This window comes from Megascapheus bottae, chromosome 9 (assembly GCF_031878675.1).
Source record: "Megascapheus bottae isolate mThoBot1 chromosome 9, mThoBot2.hap1, whole genome shotgun sequence".
In the NCBI taxonomy this organism is placed as follows: domain Eukaryota; kingdom Metazoa; phylum Chordata; class Mammalia; order Rodentia; family Geomyidae; genus Megascapheus; species Megascapheus bottae.
The window spans coordinates 36,494,404-36,522,396 of NC_143517.1; the positions used below are offsets into that span (position 1 = coordinate 36,494,404).

The window sequence follows — 27,993 nt, forward strand, 5'->3', positions numbered from 1 at the left end:
GTAGGTCTGGACCATGTATGGTCCTCCTATTTATGCTACCATATGAAGCTAGCATGTCAGATGAACCCTCCAGTTGGGACTGGTTGAGATTGTGGCTCTTGAGAACTTTTTGTCTGGGTTAGTCTTGAACCACAATGTCTTAAGACTTGAGCTTTTTGCCATTAGTATTTATTTGTTTATGCTTTCATTTATCATTGTGTCCGTCCTCGGGCTTGTACTTGGGCCTGGATCCTGTCCCTGAGCTTTCCTAAGCAACCCTAGAGCTCTACCATTTGAGCTACAGCTCTTCTGCTTCTTTTTATATATTTTTTTATTGAAAAAATTTATTAACGTTGATTTTTACATCATATTTCAAATGACATGTTTAACAAACAAAGAAGGGAATCTCTATATACAATCACTGGCACTTAGATTTTAGAACATAATTAACATTAAACTCAAGGTTTGTATGTCATAGATACATATTAATCTGTGTAATAAAACATTATGTCTATGGAGTCATAAATCTTCTGCTTTTTTGATGGTCAATTGGAGATAAAAATCTCATGGGCCGGGCGTGGTGGTGGCTCACGTCTGTAATCCTAGCTACTCAGGAGGCTGAGATCTGAGGATCAAGGTTCAAAGCCAGTTCCTGCACAAAAGAACCTAAGACTGTTATCTCCAGTTAACTTCTAGAAAACTGGGAGGTGAGGCTTGGCCCAAGGGTAGGGTGGTGACAGCGCCCAGGCCCAGAGTTCAAGCCCCATGACCCACCAAAAAAAAAAAGTCTCATGAACTATGAATTTTCCTGACCATTCAGTCTGGCTTTGAACTGAGATCCTTAGACCTCAGCCTTTCTGAGTAGCTAGCCTCTTATTTTGGGAGGTGACATATTGTAGACTTTTCTGACATGGCTGGAATGGATTTGGGGGCTTTTTTGTTTGTTTGTATGTGTGTCAGTCCTGGAGCTTAAACTTGTTAATGAGCTTTTTTGCTGAAAACTAGTACTCTACTACTTGAACTACAGCTCTGCTTCTGGTTTTTTGGTGTTAATTGGAAATAAGAATCTCATGTGGGCCTAGGGTAGAGTGATTGCCTAGCATGCACAAAGTCCTGGGTTCCATTCCTCAGTACCACATACACAGAAAAAGCCGGAAGTGGTTCAAGTGATTGAGAAAGCCCAAGGATAGTGCTTAGGTCCTGAGTTCAAGATCCAGGACTGCCCCCCCCCAAAAAAAAATGCCTCATGTGTTTTCCTGGCTCTTGGGTAGCTAGGATTAAAAATGTGAGCCACTAGCACTTCTTCATTTCCAGCTTTCTCGTGCTTAGAGCTAAATCATGGATTTGCCTCCAAGGGCTAGCTTCCAACCATCATCTTCATAGTAACTCAGCCACTTGAATAACTAGGGTTTACAATCATAAGCTGTCAGTGCCTGGCTAAATCTAATTTTTTAGTTGGTGCTGGTCATGGGGTTTGAATTCAGATCCTGAGCATAGTCTCCTAGTTTTGTTTTGTTTTGGTTTGGTTTTTTGCCAGTCCTGGGCTTGAGCTCAGGGCCTGAGCACTGTCCTTTGGACTTTCTCAAGGCTAGAGCTCTACCACTTGAGCTTCAACACCACTTCCAGCTTTTTCTATGTATGTGGTACCGAGGAATCCAACCCGGGTCTTTGTGCATGCTAAGGAAGCACTCTACCACTAGGCTAAACTCCTGGCCCTAAGCTGTTTTTAATAGCATCCTTGATTAATGTCTTGTCATATTCATTTTTTGTGTTTATCTTACAACTCTGAACTAGGAGGTTGGGTGTGTGGCCTAGTTGTAGAGTGCTCGCCTACTGTGCCCGAAGCCCTGGGTTCAATTCCTCCATTTCTTGTACACAGAAAATGCCAGAAGTGGTGCTGTTAAGTGTAGAGCACTAGCCTTGAGAAAGCCCAAGGACAGTTCTCAGGCCCTGAGTTCAAGCCCCAAGGCTGGAAAAAATATATATATGTATATATATATACATAGAAATGTTGAGAGTATATAGTTTTGGATTTGCAGTCCCTTTTTGGAAATTATCAGATAGTAAATGATCAAATAGTTTTGATTTTTGTGGGTCACATTCATTGTTTGTTAGATACTGTTTTTGTTGTTGTTGTTGTTTACAGTCTTTAAAATCTTGCCTCTGAACAATAGTTTTTCCTAAACATTTAGCCTTTTCATTTTTGGTAACTCCTCCAGTTTTGAAGTTTTTATCACTTTTTGGTTCTGGTAAAATACACTAAGTGGGTAGACTATTGTTTCTATTTTCATAATGGATAATGGTATATAACTCTTACTTTGCAGATAGGTTCATTATCTCTTCATTGTACCATAGATGAGAAGCGGTTAGCTGGCTATTGTCAAGCATGTGATGTTCTCGTACCTTCTTCTGATAGTACCTCTCAACAGTTGACTCCATATAGTCAAGTTCATATTTGTTTGCGATCTGGAAACTATCAGGTAAGACATATAATGGGGAGGCAATGGTGTAGTTGAAAAGTTTTAGGAGCCAAACTGACTTTAAATTCTTACATGTATTTACTGTGTGATTGGAGGCAAGTCATGCACTTTGAAATTGCATAAAGAATAATGCTAGTAATTCTGTTGCAGAAGAACTTAATATTTAGTGAGAAATTCTACTTGTTTATCCAAATGTCTCATATTGCTGGTATGTATGTGTGTGTGTGTGTGTGTGTGTATGTATGTATTTATTTATTTTTGCCATTCCTGGACTTTAGCTCGGGGATTGAGCACTGTCTTTGGGCTTTCTCAAGGCTCACGTTCTACCCCTTGAGCCACAGCACCTCTTCCAGCTTTTTCTATGTATGTGGTATTGAGGAATCAAAGATAGGTCTTCGTGCCTGCTAGGCAAGCACTCTACCATGGCCAAATTCCTGGTCCTATTGGTATTTTTTTTCTGAGTTTACTTGGTTTAAAATATTTTGTATTCACACCAAGATGTTACTAGAAAAACAAAATATAGTAGTACAGTTGTAAAAGCAATTGCCTATGCAATGTAGGCTTAAAAAATTTATGTATCTATGACATTTTTGATTCCCTTCCTCAATATTTGTTTGTTAAACATGTCATTTGAAATATGATGTAAAAATCAATGTTAATAAATTCTTTAATAAAAAAAATTTAGTCAACACAATCACTATCTTGAAATCTTGAATTTCATCTTAGTCATTCCAGCTTTGTGAAGTGGCAAATGGCCGAGTGTTGTCTCTGCTATAAGAAAGTTATTTTTCTTCCTTTTTTTTTTTTTGTACTGAGATCGATAGGCAAGCACTCTGCCACTGAGCTACATCCCAGACCCTTTCCATTATTTGTGCTAGATGCTCACTGTTGAGCAAGAGGCTTGATAGCTTCTTGCTAATGTGTCTATACTAATTCCATTAGCAGTTTCCCCTTCCTGTGTACTAGATCTCCCTAAGAAGGATTGCCATCCTCTAGTCTTTGATGCCTGTAACTACTCAGGAGGCTGAAGTCTCAGGACTGGGGTTTGATTCAGCCAGAGCAGCAAAACCCAGGAGTCTTTGCTCAAGTGGTACAGTGTTAGCCTTGATATTATTTATTTATTTATTTATTTATTTATTTTGCCATTCCTGGCTTGAGCTTAGGACCTGAACTCTGTCCTTAGGTTTTTTCAACACTGGAACCCTACCACTTGAACCACAGCACCACTTTTGGCTTTTTCTATGTATGTGGTACTGAATCTAGGTCTTTGTATTGTAGGGCAAGCACTTTACTACTAGGCCAAACTCCCAGTCATTATTATTTATTTATTCTTTTGTTTTCTTTTTTCTTTCTTTTTTTTTTTGCTAGTCCTGGGGTTTTAATTAAGGGCCTGAGCACTGTTCTTGGGCTTTCTCAAGGCTAGAGCTCTACCACTTGCCACAACACCATATTCAGCTTTTTTCTATGTATATGGTACTAAGGAATCAAACCCAGGTCTTAGTGCATGGTAGGCAAGCACTCTATCACTAGTCTTAAACTCAGGCCCTGGGCTCTATCCCTGAACCTTTCTGTGCTCAAGGCTAGCACTCTATCATTTGAACCACAGTGCCACTTCGACCTCTTTCTGTTTATGTAGTACTGAGGAATTGAACCCAGGGCTTCATTTGGGCCATTCAAGCACTCTCAGCCCTTTTTGGTTGTCTGTCTTCCTTTGCTTTTCCTTTTCCTTTTTCTTTTTCCTTTTTCCTTTCCCCTTTCCCCTTCCCCTTCCCCTTCCCCTTCCCCCTCTCCCTTTCCTCTTTCCCTTCCCCTTTGATTTTTTTCCCTTTTTTTTCCCTGGCGCTTGAACTCACAGCCTAGACATTGTCCTTGAACACTTTTGTTCAAGATTAGTGCTCTGCCACTTGTGCCATAGCGCCACTTCCTGCTTTTTCTGTGTATGTGGTACCAAGGAATAGAACCCAGGGCTTTGTGCATGCTAGGTGAGCACTCTACCACTAGGCTATGCTCCTGACCTCCTTGGACACTTTTTGCTCAAGACTAGAGCTCTATCACTTGAGCCACAGTGCCACTTCTAGCTTATTCTGTATATGTGGTACTGAGGAATCAAACCTAGGGCTTCATGCTTGCTAAGTAAGCACTCTACCACTAAACCACATTCCTAGCCCCAAAGATAGATTTTTTTTTTTTTCTCCCAGAGCTGAGGACTGAACTCAGGGTTTGGACTATCCAGGAAAGTACCCTGCCATTGAACTAAATCCTCAACCCTGGTTTTCTTTAAGTTAGATTTTCCAATCATTTTCAATGATTTTTAACTGGGTACAATTTTTAATATGTGTTCTAGGAGGTAATACAGATCTTCATTGATGATAACATGACCTTCAGTTTACCTGTCCAGTTCCGGCAATCAGTCTTAAGAGAACTCTTTCAGAGAGCGCAACAAGGGTAAGTAACCTGAAAAGTACATTTTGATTTTTGAATATAAAGCAAGTGCTTTATATTCTAATTACCCAAAAATCTTCAACATTACTTTCACTTTATTCATATAAGGGAAATTTACATAGTCAGTAGAGACATTTTAAGTTAGTTGCTCTAGTCCATTTTCAAAATACTTAGGAAGGAAAAGTTGTTCTGAGAAAAGTTGCATTCTGTCGCCTAATTGTAACTAAATCAGCCCTTATAAACTTAAAGCATTTTCTCCTTTTTTCCCCCTCTCCCCAATTTGGTATCTATTTACTATTATGCTTAAAAACCGTAAAATCCTAACCTGTTAGGAACAAAAGACAAAAATAACATTAGTGGATCCACTTTTGCCTTTTACAGAAATGAAGCTCTAGATGAAATCTGTTTTAAAGTCTGTGCTTGCAACACAGTTCGTGATATATTGGAAGGCAGAACAATTAGTGTTCAATTTAACCAACTATTTCTTAGACCAAACAAAGAAAAAATTGATTTTCTTCTTGAGGTAAGATGTTTTCCCCTTTGATCTGTAATTTTGTTGTATATTGTGATCTTTTCTACCTTAATCTCACTTCCATTTTTCTGTGGCTATCACTCTAATGATAGGCTATGGTCTTCCGTGCTGTCTTCTTTTCTTTTCTTTCTTTTTTTTCTTTTTTGTTCTTAGTTGTGGAGCTTGAACTAACCTCTTCAGCCCAAAGCTAGTTCTCTACCACTTAAAGCCACAGCTTCACTTCTAGTTTTCAGGTTGTTATTTGGAGATAAGAGTCTCATGGACTTTTCTGCCCTGGCTGGTCAACTGTGATTTTCAAATCTCAGTCCCCTGAGTAGGATTACGGGCATGAGCCACTGGTACCACCTTTTATTTTTCTTTAATAGCTTAATCATGTTACAACTCAAAACCATACAGTTTTAAAGTATATAGTTTAGTTATTTTAAGTATCTTTCTAGATTTGTGGAATCATCACTTCTTTTTCACCTAAAAGAAACTACTTAACAGGGCAGGGAGTTTGGCCTAGTGGTTAAAGTGCTTGCCTAGCATGCATGAAGACCCGGGTTCGATTCCTTGGTACCACATACATAGAAAAAAGCCGGAAGTGCTGCTGAGGCTCAAGTGGTAGAGCTCTAGCCTTGAGAAAGTCCAAGGACAGTGCTCAGGCCCTGAGCTCAAGCCCAGGACTGGCAAAAAAAAAAAAAAAAGAAACTGATTAACTATGATCAGTTTTTGCTTATTTTCTCTAAGTACCTTTAATGCCAGGCAGCTACTATTCTATCTAGAATTTTCTGTTCTGGATATTTTATGTAAATTTAATCATATGATGGTCTTTTTTTTTTTTTTTTAGTCATGGGGCTTGAACTCTGGGCTGGGCACTGTCCCTGAGCACTTCAGTTCAATGCTACCGCCCTACCCCTTGAGCCACAACCTCACTATAATGGTCTTTTGTAACTGGCTTCTCTAAATTACCATAATATTCTCCAATTTTCTCTAAATTACCATAATATTCTCCAATTTTGTGCTGTAGCATGTATGAATACATCTGTCTATTTTTTTGTCAGTTGTGTGTCAAGGACTGGGTGCTGTCTCAGCTCATCAGAACTTTGCTGCCCTGTCTGACTTCAGACAGTGACCCTCAGACAGACAGTGACCCTCAGACCTCAGTCTCAGTCTCCTAAATAGCTAGGAATACAGGTGTGGGTCATTAGTACTCAGCTTCATTTTTCTTTATGACAGTAATAATACATAGAAGGCCAGGACTTTGGCCTAATTGTAGATTGCTTGCCTAACATGCATGAAGACCCCGGTTCGATTCCTCTGTACCACATACTTAGAAAAGCCGGTAGTGGTGCCATGGCTCAAGTGTAGCCTTGAGGAAAGCCAGAGGACAGTGCTTAGGCCCTGAGTTCAGTCCCCAGGACTGGCAATAATAATAATAATAATAATAATAATAATAATAATAATACTGCATTGAATAGGTAATACTCTATTTTTTTATCCATTGATCTGTTTTTAGCTGTTATGAATAATGCTATTAAAAACATTTGTGTGGGTGCCAGGAGTTTGGCCTAGTAGTAGAGTGCTTGCCTAGTATGTATCCAGGATCGATACCACATACATAGAAAAAGCCAGAAGTGGTGCTGAGGCTCAAGTGGTAGAGCTCTTAACCTTGAGAAAGTCCAAGGACAGTGCTTAGGCCTGAGCTCAAGCCCAGGACTGGCAAAAAAAAAAAAAAAAAAAGTAAAAACATTTCTGTGCTTAGAGATTTGACAGCCTTTTTGGGCTTGAGAATTTAACACTAATCACTAATGATACTGTATTGATTTTGATTTATTAATTGTAATTAATATATGGGAATAAATCCCGATTTTTTTGTGTGTGTTTGTTTGGTACTGGGGTTTAACTTCTCAGTGTGTGGCTGAGAAAACCTAATTTAATATATATTTAGAATAATATAAACCTAGTATTTGGCTGAGAGCCAATGCTAATGTTTATCTACAATCTTAGCTACTTAAGAGGCTAGATCTGAGGATCTAGATTTAGAACCAACCTGGGCAATATTTCTTTTTTTCCTTTTCCTTTTTCTTTTTTTCTTTTTCTTTTTTGCCAGTCCTAGGCTTGGCTCTTTGGCTTTCTCAAGGCTAGAGCTCTACCACTTCAGCCACAGCGCCACTTCGTTTTTTTGTTTTTTTGTTTTTTCTATGTATGTGGTACTGAGGAATCGAACCTGGGTCTTAGTGCATGCTAGGCTAAACTCCCAGCCCTCCCCCGCTTTTTTTTTGTGGGTCATGGGCCTTGAATTTGGCCTGGGCGCTGTCCCTGAGCTCTTCAGCTCAAGGCTACCACCCTATCCTTGAGCCAAGCCCCACTTCCCATTTTCTAGAGATTAATTGGAGATAAGAATCTCAGGTCCTTTGTTGCTGGCTTTGAACCTTGATCCTTAGATCTCAGCCTCCTGAGTAGCTAGGATTACAGGTGTGAGCCACTGCTTTTTTTTTTTTTTTTCCTTCAGTCTGGGAACTGAACTCAGGGCCTGAATACTGTCCTTGGGCTTTCTCAAGGGTAGAGCTCTACCATTTGGAGCCTCAGTGCCACTTCCTGCCTTTTCTGTGTTTGTGGTACTGAGGAATTGTACCTGGGTCTTAGTGCTGCTAGGCAAGCACTCTACCACTAGCCAAACTCCCAGCCCCATAGGCAAATATATTTGAAAGACTTTTTTTTTTGTCAGTGGTGGAGTTTGAACTCAGGGCCTGGGCATTGTCTCTGAGCTTTTCAGATGTAGGCTAGCGCTGTACCTCTTGATCCATATCATCACTTCTGATTGGAGATAAGAGTATCATGGACGGGCCGGGAGTTTGGCCTAGTGGTTAAAGTGCTTGCCTAGCATGCATGAAGACCCAGGTTCGATTCCTTGGTACCACATACATAGAAAAAAGCCGGAAGTGGTGCTGAGGCTCAAGTGGTAGAGCTCTAGCCTTGAGAAAGTCCAAGGACAGTGCTCAGGCCCTGAGCTCAAGCCCAGGACTGGCAAAAAAAAAAAAAAAAGAGTATCATGGACTTTAATGTCCAGGCTGGCTTTTGAACTGTGATCCTCAGATCTCAGCATCCTGAGTAGCTAGGATTACAGATGTGAGCTACCTGAACCTAGCTAAAAGACTATTATCTCCAATAAACCAGTAAAAGGCTTGAAACATGGTTTCAGTAGTAGAGGAACAGTCATGAACAAGAAAAGCCTAGAAAGAGGGGGGGGTTCTGAATTCGCTTGCCCTAAATTGGCTATACTCCACTAGTGTGTTTGTATGTTGTATGTGTATAAATTTGTAAAACATAACTAATGTTGCCATGCTTAGTTTCTTTTCTTCCTTTTTATCACTTACTTTGTAAAACCTTGTTTCCTTTTAATCTGTTGGTTCTATACATATTAACTACTGTTTTTAACTCTTGACAGGAACTACTGGTTCCTAAAAAAAATGGTTCTCCTTTCATAAATTTGGTAATATATTTTATAAGTTTTGAAATAACAATGTAGTGTGCTAAACAGTATCTCTGCAGTTATTTATGTATTAGTGTACTTGCACTCTACAACTTGAGGCATAGCTACACTTCTAGCTTTTTTTTCCATCTTTAGGTTCTTAGGGACTTTGTCTGTGGGTTGACTTCAAACAGCTATTCCCAGATCTCAAATTCTTAAGTAGCTAGGAGTATAAAACCTTTGGTGCCTGGCCTTATCATTATTATTACTTATTTTTGGCTTGTCATGGAGCTTGAACTCAGGGCCTGAGCACTGTCCTTGGACTTTTTCTCAATGCTAGTGCTCTACCACTTGAGCCACAGTACCACTCTTGCAGCTTTTTTCTATGTATGAGATATGGAGGAATTGAACCTAGGTCTTAGTGCATGCTAGGCAAGCATTCTACCTCTAGGTCAAACTCCTGGCCTATTTTTTTTTATTTTTATTTTTTTATATTGTTTTATTTTTGACAGCTCTGGGCTTGAACTCAGGGCCTCAACACTGTCCTTAGGCTTTCCCAAGTCTAGAGCTCTGCTACTTGATTCACGACACCATTTTTGACTACTTAAAAAAGATATGTATGTGATGCTGAGGAATCGAAAGTGGGTCTTCCTGCATGCTAGGCAGGCACTCTTCCACTAGTCCAAACTCCTGCCCCCACTTCCAGCTTTTTCTGTGTATATGGTACTGAGGAATCAAACCCTGGGCTTTATGTATGCTAGGCGAGCACTCTAGGTGAGCACTCTTCTACTAGTAGGCCGTGCTCCCAGCCCTGGTCTCATTATTTTTAAGTTTAAACATTTAAAACTGTTCTGTACATTTTAAAATGTAGCTGTATTCAAATAAAATTTACTAAAATTTCTAGGTATGCTCAAGATCAATAAATTTAGAAAAAACTTCGGAGACTTTGAAAGAAAACATGGCTGCTTTTCTGAAGTAAGTACCTTTCCCTCCCTCCTTCCTTCCCCTCCCTCCTTCTTCCCTCCTTCCCTGCCCCCCCTTCTCTCCAATCTGGGGATCTGAACTCAGGGCTTGGTAACTGTCCTTCAGTTTTCTCAACACAAGTGCTCTACCGCTTTTGCCACCGTACCACTTACAGCTTTTTCTGTGTCTATGGAATTGATCCCAGTGCTTTGTGCATACTAGGCCAGCACTCTACCACTAGGCTACACTCCCAGTCCCCCCCCCCCACACTTTTTTTTTTGTTGGTCATGGAGCTTGAACTCTGGCCCTGGGTGTTGTCCCTGAGTTCTTCAGCTCAATACTAGTGCTCTACCACTTGAACCATAGCGCCATTTCCCATTTTCTGATTGTTAATTGAAGATAAGAGTATCACGGACTTTGTACCTGGGCTGGCTTTGAACCACAATCCTCAGATCTTAGCCTCCTGAGTATCTTAAGATTACAAACATGAGCCATGGTGCCTGGCTCCCCCATTCTTTTTTTTTTTTTTTTTTTGCCAGTCCTGGGCTTGAGCTCAGGGCCTGAGCACTGTCTTTGGACTTTCTCAAGGCTAGAGCTCTACCACCTGAGCCTCAGCACCACTTCCAGCCTTTTCTATGTATGTGGTACCTAGGAATCGAACCCGGGTCTTTGTGCACGCTAGGAAAAACTCTACCACTAGGCCAAACTCCCGGCCGCATTCTTTTCTTTTTAAACTGTTGTTTTTTTATTAAAGAATTTATTAACATTGATTTTTACATCATATTTCAAATGACATGTTTAATAAGTATTCAAGAAGGGAATCTCTATATACAATCACTGGCACTTAGTTTTTAGAATATAATCAAAATTAGCCTAAGGGTTTGTATATCATAGATACATATTAATCTATGTAATAAAACATGTCTATAGAGTTAAAGGTTTTTATATCTGTGTAGTTGTGTTTATATTTCCAATACCATGTCTATAGCATTGGGTATGTAACTTTTGAGTCCTCGCTCTTGTACTGTTTGGATCTAATAGCCACATATTAAGGATACCATGTACCTTTTGTTCCTTTGGTCTTGACTTGTCTCACTCAACATGATTCACTCCAGATTATGTTGTTGTTTTGAGAAAGTATTTTATTATGTAGTACAAGTTGGCTATACACCCAATCCTGAGAAAGCTTCCTATATCCTGAGATTATTGGGATTATAGGCACAAGCCACTATTCCTGGCTGAAAAGTATTTTTTATTTGTTACCTGTTTTTCCTGCTTTTCAACTAGGTAGTAATTTATGCTTGTAAAACCAGTTTAAATTTGTGTAGCCATATGAAACTTTAAGCTGTGTAGTTACTATTCTTTAATATTGTAACATTGATAATTAATTTTAAACGTGAATAAACATTTAAATACATGACCCACCAGTGGGTTCTGCCTGTAATCCCAGCTGAACTCTGAGGATTAATTTTTTTTTAAATTTTATTTTAATGTATAGAGGGGTGACAGTTATATTTGCCAAGTAGAGTTACCTTCTCATACATTGATACCCCTTCTCATGTTTTTGTCCCCATTTCCTTCTCCCCACCCTTCCCCTCATTTTTCCCCTCCTATTTCAAATAAACAAGTAAATATCTATATAATATACCAGGTAACAAAATGGGATACTGTAACAATATGAGATTAATCAAAGGGCAATACAAAAGAAGAAGAAAAACATAATACATTAAGAATAATTCACTCATAATTAAGCTCTTGTTTCCATGTCCTGGAGGTCCATTAATTTGGCCTCATCCTGTATGGCCTTATGTATCTAGGGTTTGAGATATTGTAAACCTCTGCTAGGAGAGTTCTAGATGTGTACTATTACAAAATGAGGGAAAGCATTGAGCCTTTGTTCCTTTGGGTCTGGTTTACTTAATAGAATTTTTTCCAAGTCTTTCCTTTTGAGGATCACTTTTCAAAGCCATCCTGGGCAAGAAAATTTGTGAAACTCTACTCTAATTATCAAAAAAACAGAAGTGGTGGGCCGGGAGTTTTGCCTAGTGGTTAAAGTGCTAGCCTAGCATGCATGAAGACCCGGGTTCGATTCCTCGGTACCACATACATAGAAAAAAGCCGAAAGTGGTGCTGAGGCTCAAGTGGTAGAGCTCTAGCCTTGAGAAAGTCCAAGGACAGTGCTCAGGCCCTGAGCTAAAAGCCCAGGACTGGCAAAAACAAAAAAAACAAAAAAAATACAGAAGTGGAGCTGTGGCCTTGAGCAGAAATGTTCAGGGACTACATCTAGTCCCTGAGTTAAAGTCCCACAGTGACACCCCCCCAAAAAAAATATTTGTAATATTCTCTTTTAATTTGAAAATGTAAAACAATCTTTAAATATGCTTTGTTTTATATTTCTTTCCAATCTAGGAATGTGTGTCTGGGATTGGAAGATCTGCAGTATGTGTTCATGATTTCTTCACATGAGCTTTTTATTACTTTGTTGAAAGATGAAGAACGAAAGCTACTTGTTGACCAAATGAGGAAGAGAGCCCCTAGAGTAAATCTGTGCATTAAACCTGTAACTTCATTTTATGATATCCCAGGTTAGCTTTCTATAGTTTGCTAGCTAAAGAACTGACCCACTTTCCCCCTTACTGAAATTAACATGGAGATAGAGGATTCCCTTCTATTTGTTTTAATTTATATGTGAAATTTTCTGTTATGTATTTGATTTTTTTCCTGTTTTATATCTTACCAGTAAGAGAAGAATATGCAGTTTTATTAATAAGAATCATAAGCCTTATGGGGGCTGGGGGTTTGGCCTAGTGGTAAGAGTGCTTGCCTCGCATGCATGAAGACCCGGGTTCAATTCCTCAGCACCTCACATACATAGAAAAAGCCAGAAGTGGTGCTGTGGCTCAAGTGGTAGAATGCTAGCCTTGAGAAGGCCCAAGGACAGTGCTCAGGCCCTGTGGTCAAGCCACAGGACTGGCAAAAAAAAAAAAAGAATCATAAGCCTTAAACAGTGAATTCAGTTGGTTTAACGAAAGTAAAGAATAAACTACTTTGCATTTCATTACATTTAAACTGGCCAGTTATTAATAAAAGAAAAATACTACAAAATACCAAAAACACATTATTTAAGTCCATTTGTTAGTTGAAATTACTGATTTTAACAGTCATTTATGTGGAAATGATTTTTACTGTCATTTATTGAATGCCTTTTTCCTCTTACCCCTTTCATAAAGCATGCTTCTTTTTTTTTTGGTCAGTTGTGGGACTTGAACTCTGGGCCTGGGTGCTGTCCCAGTATCAAAGATACTGCCCTACCCCTTGATACATAGTGCCACTTCTGGTTTCCTGTTGGTTTTCTTGTGGTTTTCTGTTGGAGAAAAGAGTCTCACCAATTCTTTAGTGCCTGGGCTTGCTTGAACCTCGATTCTCAGATCTCAGCCTCCTGAGTAACTAGGATTATAGGCATGAGCCACTGTGCCCAGACTAAAACATCCACCTTTGTCACTCAAAATTGACATACATCCTTTCACTAACAGTGTATTAAAAAATAGTAATCTGATTATTTTGTTCCTCCCATAAAGCACACATATATCCATGAAGCTCTTTAATCTGTTTGTTTTTGTCTATTTTTAAATGTGTTTGCTTACTATGTATAGATACAATACAGACTTCTGTAGGTTTTCTGTGTGCCAGTAAAATTAATAATTTAACCTTATATTGAATGACTTAGTTCTCAAGTAAGAGCTATGCTTTCAACATAATACTTAAAGCATAGTTTCCTGAATTGTCATTCTCATATTTATAATATTGTATGTATTTTTGAGTTAAGTCATTTCTGAAATAGAACTCTTCTTTAGCCTCAGCTAGTGTTAACATTGGCCAACTGGAACATCAGCTTATATTGTCAGTGGATCCCTGGAGGATTCGACAGATTTTAATTGAATTACATGGTATGACTTCAGAGCGCCAGTTTTGGACAGTATCTAATAAGGTAAGAGAGTACCTGTTAAAAGCAAGTACAAATTACTTCGGTTTTTCAGTGTAATCTAATAGAAGAACTGATTTTTTATTCCTTTTTGTTAAAAATTTTAAGACTTTGATGTGACCATAATTGTTTTTTTGTGTTTTGTTTTTTTTCCTTTTGCCAATCCTGGGGCTTGAACTCAGAGCCTATGCACTGTTCTTGAGTTTACTCAAAGCTATCGCTTTACCACTGGAGCCAAGCACCAATTTCTGACTTTTTCTATGTATGTGGTACCAAGGAATCAAACTCAGAGTTTCATGCATGCTAGAAAGCACTCTACCACTAGGCCATACTCCTAGCCTAGTATACATATTTTTTTCTTTTTTTTTGCCAGTCCTGGGCCTTGAACTCAGGGCCTGAACATTGTCCTTGGGCTTCCTCAAGTCTAGCACTCTACCACTGGAGCCACACCACCATTTCAGCATTTTTCTATATATGTGATACCTAGGAATCGAACCCCAGTTTTCATGAATGCTAGGTAAGCATTTTTACCACTAGGCCAAACTCCCGGCCTCCAATGTATATTCTTTTTTTTTTTTTTTGGCCCGTCCTGGGCTTGAGCTCAGTGCCTGAGCACTGTCCTTGGACTTTCTCAAGGCTAGAGCTCTACCACTTGAGCCTCAGCACCACTTCCGGCTTTTTTCTATATATGTGGTACCAAGGAATTGAACCCGGGTCTTCGTCATGCTGGGCAAGCACTTTAACCACTAGGCCAAACTCCCGGCCCACCGATGTATATTCTTTATACAATCTTTAGCTAATATTTATTACAGAATGGTTTTTCTTTTGGTGATGCTTGGGATCAAACTCATAGTCTTGTTACTCTAGGTAAATAAATTAACCATTTAGCTACATTCCCAGCCTATGTTTTTCCTTTTTCAGTATTGTATTGTAATCTTTGGTTTATAGCTTGGAACCAATTTGTTAAACATTTTGTGTTGTTAGTGATGCTTGAATTCGGGACCTTACTCTCAACCCTTGACTCCGGTGTTTTTGAAACTATCCTATTTAGGTGTGTCTACAGGCCAGTATGACAATGCCCATTTTTTTTTTTTTTCTGTTGAGATAGGATCTTGTGAACTTAAAAAAATGTTTCCCTCAGAATCACTGGAATTACTGCTATGCTCCCAATTTGCCTGCCTGACCCCTTCCGTCCATCCTTTCTTACTGTTTGTTTGTTTCTTTTTTTTCTTTTTTTCCTTTTGTGGGTCACGGGCTTGAACTCTGGGGGGTCTGGGTGCTGTCCCTGAACTCTTCAGCTCAAGGCTACCACCCAATCCCTGGAGCCACAGCCCTACTTGCTGTTTTACTAGTGATTAATTGGAGATAAGAGTCTCACGTCTTTTGGGCTTGGGCTGGCTTTGAACCTTGATCCTCACATCTCAGCCTCCTGAGTGGCTTGTCTCTGGGGTTTTGAGTTTGAGTCTAGTACTCTACCACTTGATCCACAACTCCACTTCTGGCTTTTTTCGTTGCTGATTAGAGATAGGGATCTCATGGCTCCAGAGATGATGGCTATTGACTAGGTACCTAAGAGGCTGAGATCTGAGCATCTTGGTTTGAAGCCAGCCCAGGTAGGGAAGTCTGAAGTTCTTATTTCCAATTAAGACCAAAAAAGCTGCAAGTGGAGCTGCAGCTCAAATGCTTAAATGCTATCCTTTTGCAAGGTTAGGCTTTAGAGCATTGCCCAGGCCCTGTGTTCAAACTCCATTATTGGCACACACACAAAAAAAATAGTCTCATGATCTTTCTTGCTTGGGCTGACTTTGAACTGTGATTCTCAGGTCTCACTCTCCTGAATAGCTACAATTATGGGCAGGAGCCCCTGGTGTCTAGCTGATAGTGTTTATTTTTAAAGGGAAAAAGGAGTAGAATAACACTAAGGTGTTTGATTAAAAGAGACTGCATTAATTTTAATTCCATCTTCATATTACTTCATAATCTTACACAAGTTCCTTCTATATGTTTCAGCGTAATGATACCTACTTGATTGTGTTATTTGGAGGATCACATGAATTTTATAAAGCTCTTGGCTTTTAAGGGTTTTTTGTTTTTTGTGAGGCTTGAACTCTCTGGGCCTGGGCCGTTGTTCCTGAGCTCTTCAGCTCAAGGCTACCACCCTACCCTTGAGCCAAGTCCCACTTCCCATTTTCTAGAGGTTAATTGGAGATAAGAGTCTCAGGTCCTTTTGTTTGCGGACTGGCTTTGAACCTTAATCTTCAGCCTCTTGAGTAGCTAGGATTACGGGTGTGAGCCATCGCGCCTGGCTTTTAAAATTTTTTTTTTTTAATTGCTACTCCTCTTGATTCTGTGAATACAGTGCCTGACACATGCTAGGGGTCTGCTGCTAAGCTGTGTCCCCAGATCCTTTATTTTTCTGTATCATTCTTCAGAGGATTTCATTTGTTTAATTATCACTGCCCTGGATAGTGGAAAAAAATAGTCTTGATAAGCATTTTGTCATTTTCTGTTATCTTTGGAAAATCTGATTTTCTTGTCTGTTTGGTTTTTGGGTTTTTGTTCATGGGGCTGCCCACTATTCCGGAACATTTTCTCTCCAGGGCCGCAGTCCACCAATTCGAGCCATAACACCACTCCTTGTTTTTTGGGGGTTAACTGGGGGTAGAAGTCTCATGGATTTTCGTGAACTGTGAGCCTTGGAGCTCAGCTTCCTGGATAGGTAGAATTACAGGCATGAGCCACTGGTGCTAACTTTATATTCTTTTTGGTGAATGACGATTATTGAAAGACTTATCTAGATTTGCCTTCCTGTGTGTGTGTGTGTGTGTAATGTATTTATATTTCTTCTAGTGGGAAATACCTTCTGTGTATAGCGGTGTTATTCTGGGAATTAAGGACAACTTAACAAGAGATTTGGTATATATTCTCATGGCCAAAGGTTTACACTGCAGTGTTGTTAAGGTGGGTGAAAGTTTCATAATTTTTACAAAAAGACAGGAATCCAATTTTTTTCTGATCAGAAAATCACAGTCATACTCCCAAAAGGAAAAAAGTGTATAATGTTGTTTGAAAAGGTGATTTAGTTGTCTCTTTCCTTTTCCCTGATGATTGAATCAAAATTGGACTTAAGTTACTGGTCTCTGCCTTTGAAAAGTCTAGAAGGTAGATGTAGTAGTATGCCTCCATAATTGCTCCCAGCATTTGGGAGGCTGAGGCAAGGGGATTGTCGAATGTGTAGGTTCAAGGTCAGTCATAGACATTGTAGATATCATGGCAACAGCATTAGAAATAATGTGCAGGTTTAAGGTCAGTCATAGACATTGTAGATATCATGACAACAGCATTAGAAATAAATCTGTAGAGAACATAAGAAGGTACTCTGTGTGTGTGTGTGTGTGTGTGTGTGTGTGTGTGTGTGTGTGTGTGTGTATACATTTTTTTTGTCAGTTGTGGGATTTGAACTCAGCCTGGTTGCTGTCTCTGAGCTCAAGGCAACCACCCTACCCAGTTAGTATATGTTGTGTATAAGGATTACATAATAAAAGTTCCTCAAAATTACTTTTGAAGAAAGTTACTTTTGAAGTATGTTTTATATGAGATCTTTGTAGTCTGTGAAGTTGAAACATCGTGTGAATTGTTAAGCCATATAAGATGTTGTAATTCCACAACTAATGCTACTGTTTTCTTTTTCTATGGGAAAGATAAAGACAGCTTTGTTTTATTTTTATTTTATGTTTATTCATTTATCTATTTTTTTGGTGCTACTCCTGGGCTTAAACTCCCAGCCTGAGTATTATCCCTGACCTTTTTCTCCCCCCCCATCTCCTAAAGGTAACAGTGTACAACTTGAGTCACAGCTCCACTTCTAACTTGTTTGGTGGTTAATTGGAGAATAAAATTCTCGAATTTTCCTGCCCAGTCTTGCTTTCAGCAGTGTTAATCTGATCTTAGCCTCCTGAGTATATCTAGAATTAGGTGTGAGCTACCAGCACCTGACTAAAGACAGCATTTATAAGGCAGATCTCCTGAGCTAAAATTGAAGCCTCAGTCAGTTAAGGGAAAAAAGATGAGAAAGGTTTATGAGGGAGAGAGAGGGGAGGGGTGAATCCAAATAAGATGATTCCATAAGTAAAAGAAAAGAAAAGAAATGTTGTGGAAGTGGTGCTGTGGCTCAACTGGTAGTCTTGAGCTGAAGAGCTCAGGATCAACATCCAGGCTCAGAGTTCAAGCCTGACTGACCCCCCCCCCCAAGAAAAAAGCAAGCAAGAAAGAAAAGTTGTAACGAAAGTAGTTATAATTAGTGGGTTGTATGTAGTTCGGCAGGTGAAAAGGTAGAAGAGGAACTAAGGTCCAGAATATTGATTTCTGTGAGCTTTGTTAAAAGCAATTGGTGTTTGTAAACTCTGCCTCTTAGCTGAATCACACAGAAATAATGCAGAATGTAGATATTGTACCACTCATGGCCAGCTTTCATGACCTAGTTTCTTTTTTTCTTTGTATTTTTGGCCAGTCATGGGAGTTAAAAACTCAGTCCTTGCACATTTTTTGCTCAAAGCTAGCACTCTGCCACTTGAGCCACAGCACCCACTTCTGGCTTTTTCTGTGTATTTGGTACCAGAGCTTTGTGCATGGTAGGCAAGAATCCTACCATCTAGGCCAAACTCCCGGCCCCCATGACTATTTACTTTTTTTTTTTTTTCTAGTCCTGAGGCTTGAACTCAGAGCCTGAGCACTATCCTTATGCTTTCTCAAGGCTAGAGCTCTATTGCTTGAGCCACAGCACCACTTTTGGCCTTTTCTATTTATGTGATACCAAGGAATTGAACCTGGGTCTTCATGCATGTTAGGCAAGCACTCTACCACTAGGCCAAACTCCCAGCCCCTCATTATTACTTTTTGTGCTGGTTCTGAGGCTTGAACTCAAAGCCTGGGCTCTGTCCCTGAGCTACTTTTGCTTAAGGCTAGCCTTCTACTACTACTTCCTCTACTTCCATTTCTGGCCTTTTTGGTAGTTTATTGGAGATAAGAATCTCATAAACTTTTTTGCTTAGGCTGGCTTCTAACCACAGTCCTCAGATCTCTGCCTACAAAGTAGTTAGGATTACAGGCATAAGCTCTGGGGACCTGGCTCTTTTCCTTCCTGTTTCCCCCCCCCCCACCCCCAAACTACAGAAGAATTAAGTTCTCACTGAGCTTAACAATAAAAAGACAATCTACCTTACTCTCTGAGATAAGGAGTGGTAAGTAATCTCTTTGCTTGCTACTTAGAAAGGTATGTATTTTGATTCCAGAGTAAAGTTGATCCAGACACTGTTCTGTTATTTCTTGTATAGGACTTTTCCCATGCTAAACAGCTGTTTGCTGCTTGTTTGGAGTTGGTGACAGAGTTCTCACCAAAACTTCGTCAGGTTATGCTGAATGAGATGTTGCTTTTGGATATTCGTACACATGAAGCTGGGACAGGACAGTCAGGAGAGAGACCTCCTTCTGATCTCGTTAGTAGAGTGCGAGGATATGTGGAAATGAGGCTTCCTGGTAAGACTGTTTCACAAAGCCACATTCAAAAGCTTAGTACTTAAGTGGTTTGGGGGAGAAATGCAAATAAAACGTTAACAAAAATTTACGTTTTTGTTTTTAAACTATGGGTAAGATGATGCCAATGGGTCTTGCCTGTAATCCCTGCTACTCAGGAGACTGAGATCTGAGGATCACCATTCAAAGCTAATTGAGGCAGAAAATTCATACTTGCCTCCAACCAGCAAAAAGGTGGCAATAGTGGTGGAGTTACAGTGTTATAAGGTCATCCTTGAGTGAAAAAGCCAAGAGTACAAGGCTCTGGGTTCAGTACTCCCCCAGTATTGTCACACACAGACCTTCTGGCCCAGGTTGGATTTGAACCATGATCCTTAGATCTCAGCTTCTAGAGTAGCTAAGAATACAGATTTGAGCCACCAGCTCAATTGGCTTATAATTAAACCTTTTATTTGCAATAAATCTATTACATCAGGAGAGACTCCTAAGTTTTTGTTTTGTTTTTTCCTTCTTCTCATACCAGGGCTTCAATTCAGGGCTTCATGTACTTGCTCAGCTTTCTTTGCTCGTGACTGGTACTTTACCACTTAAGCTATGCCTCCAGTCTGACATTGAAGTCTCTAGGAATTTTGTGCCCTACCTGAATTTGAACAGTGATCCTCCAGGTCTCTGCTTCCCGAGTAGCTAGGATTACAGCCATCAACTATTGGCATTCAACTATCCCACAAATCTGAATACTTTTGTAACTGAGGTAGCTTTGTATTCAGATACGTGTCCTTGTTAGCTTTGTCATTTTCAGGTAAATGGACCATTAGGACTAGTCTGCCTTTTAACTTTTTTAGCAGTACAGTGATTTGAATTGAGCCTTGCTTATGTTCTTTGAATTACTAACTTGCTAGTATTTCAGGTGAAGTCATGCTGAAATGACAGCCTCTCAGGCTATATCTGAACCCTGCTCCTATATTCTATTTTAAGCAGCATCCTTATGGGGAGAGCCTGGTCCCCTTTGGGATGTTAAAGCATCACCGTGGCACCAATGTGTAGAACACAGTAACATGCACAAGTTTTGTGGTTCAGATGATGTGGTTCATTTTATTTGACTGTCACTAATTTAAAAAATACTGCAGTAAATACAGAAAAACATGAGTACAAGTACTATAGAAAAGAGATACAGGTCCACCACTGTTACTTACAAGGCATTCTTGTTCCCCCCCCCCCCCCCCCCCTCTTTTTGTGAGTCATGGAGCTTGAACTCTGGGCCTGGGCAGTGTCCCTGAGCTCTTCAGAGCAAGGCTACTGCTCTACCATTGAGCCCAGCCCCACTTCCTGTTTTCTAGAGGTTAATTGGAGATAAGAGTCTCTTGTGTTCTGGCTGGCTTTGAACCTTGATCCTCAGATCTCAGCCTCCTAAGTAGCTAGGAGTACAGGCATGAGCCACTGCACCTGCTCTGGTTTCTTGTTTCTAAAGGACATTAAAACTAAACTTAGGGGTGGAGAGTGTGGCCTAGTGGTAGAGTGCTAGCCTAGCATGCATGAAGCCCCAGCTTTGATTCCTCAGTAGCACATACATAGCAAAAGCTGGAACTGGTGCTGTGGCTCAAGTGGTAGAGCTCTAGCTTTGAGAAAGCCCAAGGATGGTGTGCAGGACCTGAGTTCTAGCCCCAGGAATGGGTGGGAAAAATCACAGTATAGATCCAAGAGTTTGGCCCAATGGTAGAGTGCTTGCCTAGCATGCACGAAGAGCCAGGTTTTTCCTTGGTACCACCTACATAGAAAAAGCCGGAAATGGTGCTGTGGCTCAAATGGCAGAGCTCTAGCCTTGATAAAGCTCAAGGACAGCACTCAGACCCTGAGTTCAAGCCCCAGGACTAGCCAAAAAAAACAAAACTCACAGTATAGAAGTTATATTTAATTTATTTAAAAGGTAATAGTATTTAAGACAACAGAAGAGACTTTAAAATTTTAAACATTTTAGTATAGTAGATTTTTTTTTTTTTTTGCCAGTCCTGGGCTTGAGCTCAGGGCCTGAGCACTGTCTTTGGACTTTCTCAAGGCTCGAGCTCTACCACTTGAGCCTCAGCACCATTTCCGGCTTTTTGCTACGTATGTGTTACTGAGGAATCGAACCCAGGTCTTCATGAATGCTAGGCAAGCACGCCACCACTAGGCCAAACTCCCGGCCCATGTAGTCGATTTTTTTAAATGAGTAAATGACTTATATGGATATTATGTTTGAATAATAGCACTATTATTAGAAAAGATAAAATATTGTTTTTTCTTCAGTTTTATATAGCTTGCCCTTTTTGTTGTTACTGTAAATTTGCTTGAAGTTTATGCCATACATACCATTTTGTATAATTATTGTCAACTCATTTTAAATATAAGAACATTTCTCAACCCTGAGACTTCCATATTAAAGCAATAATAATTTTGATGAAAATAGTGGAGGTAATAGCTATCTATTGAAATTTTTAGAGAAATATATGAAAGTCATGTTCTATTAGCTGTAGATTTTTTTGTTTTAACAAAATAAAATGTGAGTGGCTATTCATTTTATTCTTATTTTAATGTTCTGATGGTGATTCCAATTGTTTCCTTGTAATTCAGACATTCCTCTTCGTCAAGTTGTAGCTGAGGAGTGTGTTGCTTTTATGTTAAACTGGAGAGAAAATGAGTATCTCACACTGCAAGTTCCTGCATTTCTGCTTCAGAGTAACCCATATGTAAAGGTAATGTGTAATATGAATAAAGTGATTATTAGAATAATATTATTGTACTACTATTTTACTACTTTGGAACTGCTGGTCTATCTTCTTTGAAGTAAGGTAAGATGCAGCAAGTGCTTGTCAGCATGGTTTTCAGCTACAGATATATCTTAGTGTTAGAGTGGTTGCCTACCATGTATAAAATCCTAGGTTTGATCTCCCGCACGGTAAAATAACAATTTTTTTATGATATTGGCATTAAAGTTACATGTATTAGTACTGCTTCCTAATACCATTTAAGTCATGAAGTGTTAACAGGTCATAACATTGGTATCATCATAAAGTAGCAAGACGTTAGTTAACTTGCATTGAACATTGTGATCATACTCTTGAACTGGTAAAACTAGATCATCTTCTTTTAGAACACTTTATACTTTCTTCAGAGTGTCTTTACCTCTCAAATTTGGTATGGTGGAATTGATAACATACTTGTTAATAAAGTAATAACATGTAGTGGATACCACTTTGTGAAGATTCACTTGGCCTGGGTTTGATTCCTCAGTACCACATACACAGAAAAGACCGGAAGTGGTGCTGTGGCTCAAGTGGTAGAGCACTTGCTTTGAGAAATCCCAAGGATAGTGCCAGTCCCAGGACTAGCAAAAGAAAAAAAAAAAGCTAAGTGTCTGGAATGTAAGGCCTTGAGTTTAAGCCCTAGTATTGTCCCCTCACCCCAAAATAATAGAAAAAAAAAAAAACAAGGGAAAGAGAAAATAAAAACTAAAGATCTATGATTGCTGGATTTTTTTTTTGTTTGTTTAAAAATCAAGATTTATCGGACGAGGAGTTTGGCCTAGTGGTTAAAGTGCTTGCCTAGCATGCACAAAGACCCGTGTTCGATTCCTTGGTACCACATACATACAAAAAAGCTGGAAATGGTGCTGAGGCTCAAGGGGTAGAGCTCTAGCCTTGAGAAAGTCCAAGGACAGTGCTCAGGCCCTGAGCTCAAGCCCAGGACTGGCAAAAAAAAAAAAAAATCAAGATTTATTCTTCAATTATTGACATGCTATAATATTGGTAGTGGATTTTTTTTCTCCTAGGAATACATAAAATATTAGTACATCTTACATTTGGTCATATTTTGGAATCAAGTATGGTTCAAGAATCTTTGATGAATGTTTGCACTTCTGTCTTCTTGCCTGTAAAGGCAGCCATTCCACATTCTTAATGTCTCCTTTGTTGCACTTCTGCTCCCATTAAGGCCTCTGGTTCATCTCTTTTAATTTTCTGTTTTTCCCCAGCAAAGTCAGAGACTAGTACACCACATTGGTATCATCATGTCATGGTCTCACAAAAGAAAACACTACTCAGGATTCCAGATATGTTCTCTAAATATCCACTTAATTTCTTTTGTCAATAGACAGCCATGCTATATAAGCCACAATTGAGAAGGACAACATAATCAAAAGCAGAATAGTGTTGGAATTCAGTAAGACTTACAACCAAAGCAACAATATTTAATGTCAGTGTCATTCTCATTCTTTGAATGGAATTGAGGCCTGGGAGAGTCTCTAGAGATTAAAAGTTTCACAAGTCCAGAGCCCTGTACCCTGATTGTTGGATATTTTTTTTCGCTCAAGGCTGGGGCTCTACAAACTTTTTTTTTTAGGGTCTTTTTACTGGTTAATTAGAGGTAAGAGGCTCATAGACTTTCCTACCGGGGCTGGCTTTAAACTGTGATCATCAGATCTCAGCCTCTTGAGCTAGGATTATAGGTATGAGGTATGAGCACCTGGCCATTGTTGATTTTTAGAAAAACCTTGAGAATACTTGTAATTAAGATTGTAATTTTTCCCCCATTTGTGTTAGTTTCTTTTTCATATGTCATGTGTATCCTTTAAAAAAACTTAGTTCATTTAATCTTACTCGTTTAAAGTCTTGCTTTTCAGCTGGGATTTTGGCCTAGTGGTAGAGCCCTGTGTCCTCCCCCAGGCCCAGTGTCCTCCCAGAGTCCCTATGTACCGTGTCCTCTAAGAATCCTCATGTCCTGTGTCCTCCCAGAGGCCACATAAACTCCCACAGGACCCATGTCTTGCCACAACCCCTATGTGCTTGGCACGAAGCCCCAGGTTTGATACCTCTGTACCACACACATAGAGAAAGCCAGAAGTGGTGCTGTGGTTCAAGTGGTAGAGCTCTAGCCTTGAGAAAGCCCAAGGATTGTGCTCAGGTCCTGAGGTTAAGCCCCAGGACTGGCAAGAAGAAAACAAAAAAAATGAAAGTATTGCCTTTGTAATTGTTTTGTTTTCTTTTATTCTTTACAGTTGATAAAATTGGTTATACAATATTCAAATTTTAGATTCTCTTTCTCTATTTCGCTTCCTCCCTTCCCCCTACCTTTTTCTCCTCCCCTTACCTCTTTCTCCTCTCCTCCCCCTCCCCATCTGTCTGCCTGTCTCTTGCAGTGCAGGTATTTGAATTCAGGGATTGTTTGGTTGTCACTCCTGTAGCCTTTACACTGCTTATCTTTGAGATAGAATCTTGCTCCCTCCTTCCCCTGCCCCCACCCCCTAGTTGCATTAACCTCCATAGTTGTCTGTTTTCCATTTTCTGCGGTAGTTGGTATGATCAGCATTTGCTACTCTGCCCAGCTTTATATTGGTCTAGGTGAGGCCTTGTAAGCTTTTTGCTTTGGCTGGCTTGGAATCATGATTCTTCTGATCACATACCTGGGACGACAGGCATGTATCATGGCATCCAGTTATTACATGAGGAAACATGGCTATTTCCTCTAGCAACCCCCCTGGAATAAAGGTCTAACATCTAGGATATTTATGCCCAACAAGTCTCTTCTTAGTTAATAGTAAACTCTCAGATGAGAGTCGTTTTCACTATTCAGTATTGAGGCAGTACAGGAGCTCCTCTATTTGTTTCTCATAACAGTTAATTTGTTGAGCTGTGCACCAGAACATATAGGAACATGTTTGTGTAATACGTATTTGCAGGCCTGTGAACAGTGGAACCTACAACACAAGTGGAAACTGTGTTGTAGGTTGCCCAACTTTGGATCAGATTATCTCACTGCTACCTACGGTCTCTTAATCTGTCCCCAAAAGAGGAAGGGTGCGTATGTGGTAACTGTGTTGAAGAGTAGTTACTTGGACATCTCAGCTAGTCACCTAGTGGCTTTTTTTTTTTTTTTTTTATTGCCAATCCTGGGGCTTCAACTCAGGACCTGGGCACTGTCCTTGGACACTTTTGCTCAAGGATAGTGCTCTTCCATTTTGAGCCATGCTACTTGCAGCTTTTTGTATGTATGTGATACCAGAACTTCATGCATGCTAGGCAAGTACTCTACCACTAAACTATGCTCCTGACCCTATTTTTATTTTTATTTGCTTCCTAATTTTTTTTTTTTTTGGCCAATTCTGGGGCTTGAACTCAGGGCCTGGCACTGTCCTTGCACACTTTTTGCTCTACGCAGGCTCTCTGCCACTTGACCCACAGTGCCACTTCCAGCTTTTCCCTGGTATGTGGTATGGAGGAATCAAACCCAGGGCTTCGTGTATGCTAGGTGAGCACTCTACTGCTAAGCTGTGCTCTCTGCCCTGGCTTGAGCTTTGTGTGCTTCCTTCTGTAATTGACTCCTTAATCTCTTGAAAGAATCAAAAGATTATACTTTGGAATTAACAGCTCCAGTGGTAGAACACTTGCTCTGAGGGCCTGGGTACTGCAACAACCACAATGGAAGAGCAGCAGAAAAGGAAAAAAAGAGAAAATAATGCAGTTTGGAGCAAACTTTCAGTTTGATTTGAAATTGAACTTACACATTATTTTTGGCAAAGTCCTGAAGAATAACATAGCTAAGATTACAGCATGAGCCATTGGTCCCTGGATCTTTATTACACATTCTGATCCAAAGGGCAGACTAAATAGCTTACACATACTTATTTTAAAATGAGATCATAATGTTTATACAAAATTCATTTTTTAAAAAGTTTATTTGTTTGTTTATTTATTGTGGGTCATGGGGCTTGAACTCAGCCTGGGCACTGTCTCTGAGCCCTTCAGCTCGAGGCTACTGCCCTACCCCTGGGCCTAGGCATTGTCCTTAAGCTCTTCAGCTAAAGGCTACCTCCATACCTTTGAGCCAAGCCCCACTTCTCATTTTCTAGAGGTTAATTGGAGATAAGAGTCTCAGATCCTTTTGTGCCTGGGCTGGCTTTGAACCTTATCCTCAGATCTCAGCTTCCAGAGTACCTAGGATTACAGGCACAAGCCACGCACTAGGCCTTAAAATCCCTTTTATTTTTGTGCTCGCCAACCAGGAGCTCTGCTGTTTGAGCTACAACTTTTAGTCTTTTTTTTTTTTCCTTTGGTTGGGGGACGTATCTAGTGCTGCTGGGGTTTAAACTAAGGGTCTCATGGCATGCTTGCCACTTCCAGCCCTTGCTGCTTGTTTTGGAGATAGAGTTTGTGGACTTTTCTTTTCAGGCTAGCTTTGAACAAATCCACCAGATCTCAGCTTCCTGAGTAGCCAGGATTATACTCATACTGGCAAATAACCTTTTTGTTTGTTTTATGTGTAAGTATGTGTCTCTGTGTGTGTATATATGTATGCTTTTATACATTTAATTTGGTGTTTAGTTTTAGACAGGGTCTTCTTGGCTGGCCTCGCAACATATGATCCAGCCTCAATCTCGTAAGTGATTACAGTGGGATTATAGGCATGCACCACCATACCTAGCTGCATTGTCATTTTTTGTTTCAATATACACGTTTTTTTTTAAGTCAGGCATGGGGCTTAAACTCTTGGCCTAGGCACTGTCTCTGATCTCTTCAGCTCAAGGCTAGTGCTCTACCACTTGTGCCACATGAGCCACATCACTTCTGGTTGTCTGGTGGTTTACTGGAGATAAGAGTCTCATGGACGTTAGTGTCCAGGCTGTCCTTGAACCATGATCCTCAGATCTTAGCCTCCTGAGTAGCTAAGAATTCAGGTGTGAGCCACCAGTGCTCAGCTTGTTTTCTTTAGGGTATAGTTTTCACAAATAATGTTTGCTTGGCAGAACTGAAGCATGTTTTTCCTCAAGCAGATTCAGACCTGTCAGTAAATGTTTCAGAGCTATGTATTGAATACATAGCATGAACTACTTGGTGTGTCTGGGAAGATCTGTCTCCAGTGTGCCCTAGGTATAGAACTATCATATATATATATATATATATATATATATATATATATATATATATATATTAATAGATTTCTTGTGTGTGTGTGTGTGTCTGTTGTTTCTGTTTCTTCATATTTCAGCTTGGACAGCTTTTGGCAGCCACATGCAAAGAACTTCCTGGCCCTAAAGAAAGTAGACGGACAGCTAAAGACCTTTGGGAAGTTGTTGTTCAAATCTGTAGTGTGTCTAATCAGCACAAAAGAGGAAATGATGGCAGAGTTAGTTTGATAAAGCAGAGGGAATCTACATTAGGCATAATGTATCGGTATGTATTGATATATTCTATCACTAAGTTTTTGAGCTTTCATTGTACACTTGTAACTGTCTTAAGAACATTTACTCCATCATTTTGAATATCATGAAAAATAGGTAATTCTAAGAATTGTACAGTGATCCTCAGTGGCCACTTTTGGAAATTTATTTATCAATGATTTAATCAACATGAAATCAGAATAGTGGTTGGATAGTACTGAGGAGTTTTCATGTGATTTAAACAGAGGGGAAATGTTTCCTAGATTTATTGTAACAGTCATAATAACTAATTCAAGTATACAAATGAGTTAGTGAGCCTTCACCTATAGTTTTATTATTAATCTCTTTTCAGTATCTAACACTAAATGTATATACAAAATTTTATTTTTGTAGGAGTGAACTGCTTTCTTTTATCAAAAAATTACGGGTAAGTTATATTAT

The 27,993-nt window shown here is 39.7% G+C and overlaps 1 protein-coding gene across 1 annotated transcript in view; it reads left to right on the forward strand.

The window, feature by feature from the left end:
• Ints8 (integrator complex subunit 8) overlaps positions 1-27,993 on the forward strand; it is a 59,434-nt gene that overhangs the window by 15,343 nt on the left and 16,098 nt on the right. The window contains exons 8-18 of the mRNA XM_090339080.1: positions 2,304-2,459; positions 4,804-4,904; positions 5,283-5,424; positions 9,792-9,862; positions 12,260-12,435; positions 13,705-13,838; positions 16,683-16,793; positions 19,166-19,367; positions 21,972-22,093; positions 27,381-27,565; positions 27,946-27,979. Coding sequence (XP_090195206.1) covers positions 2,304-2,459; positions 4,804-4,904; positions 5,283-5,424; positions 9,792-9,862; positions 12,260-12,435; positions 13,705-13,838; positions 16,683-16,793; positions 19,166-19,367; positions 21,972-22,093; positions 27,381-27,565; positions 27,946-27,979 — 1,434 coding nt within the window. The remainder of the gene's footprint in view (positions 1-2,303; positions 2,460-4,803; positions 4,905-5,282; positions 5,425-9,791; positions 9,863-12,259; positions 12,436-13,704; positions 13,839-16,682; positions 16,794-19,165; positions 19,368-21,971; positions 22,094-27,380; positions 27,566-27,945; positions 27,980-27,993) is intronic.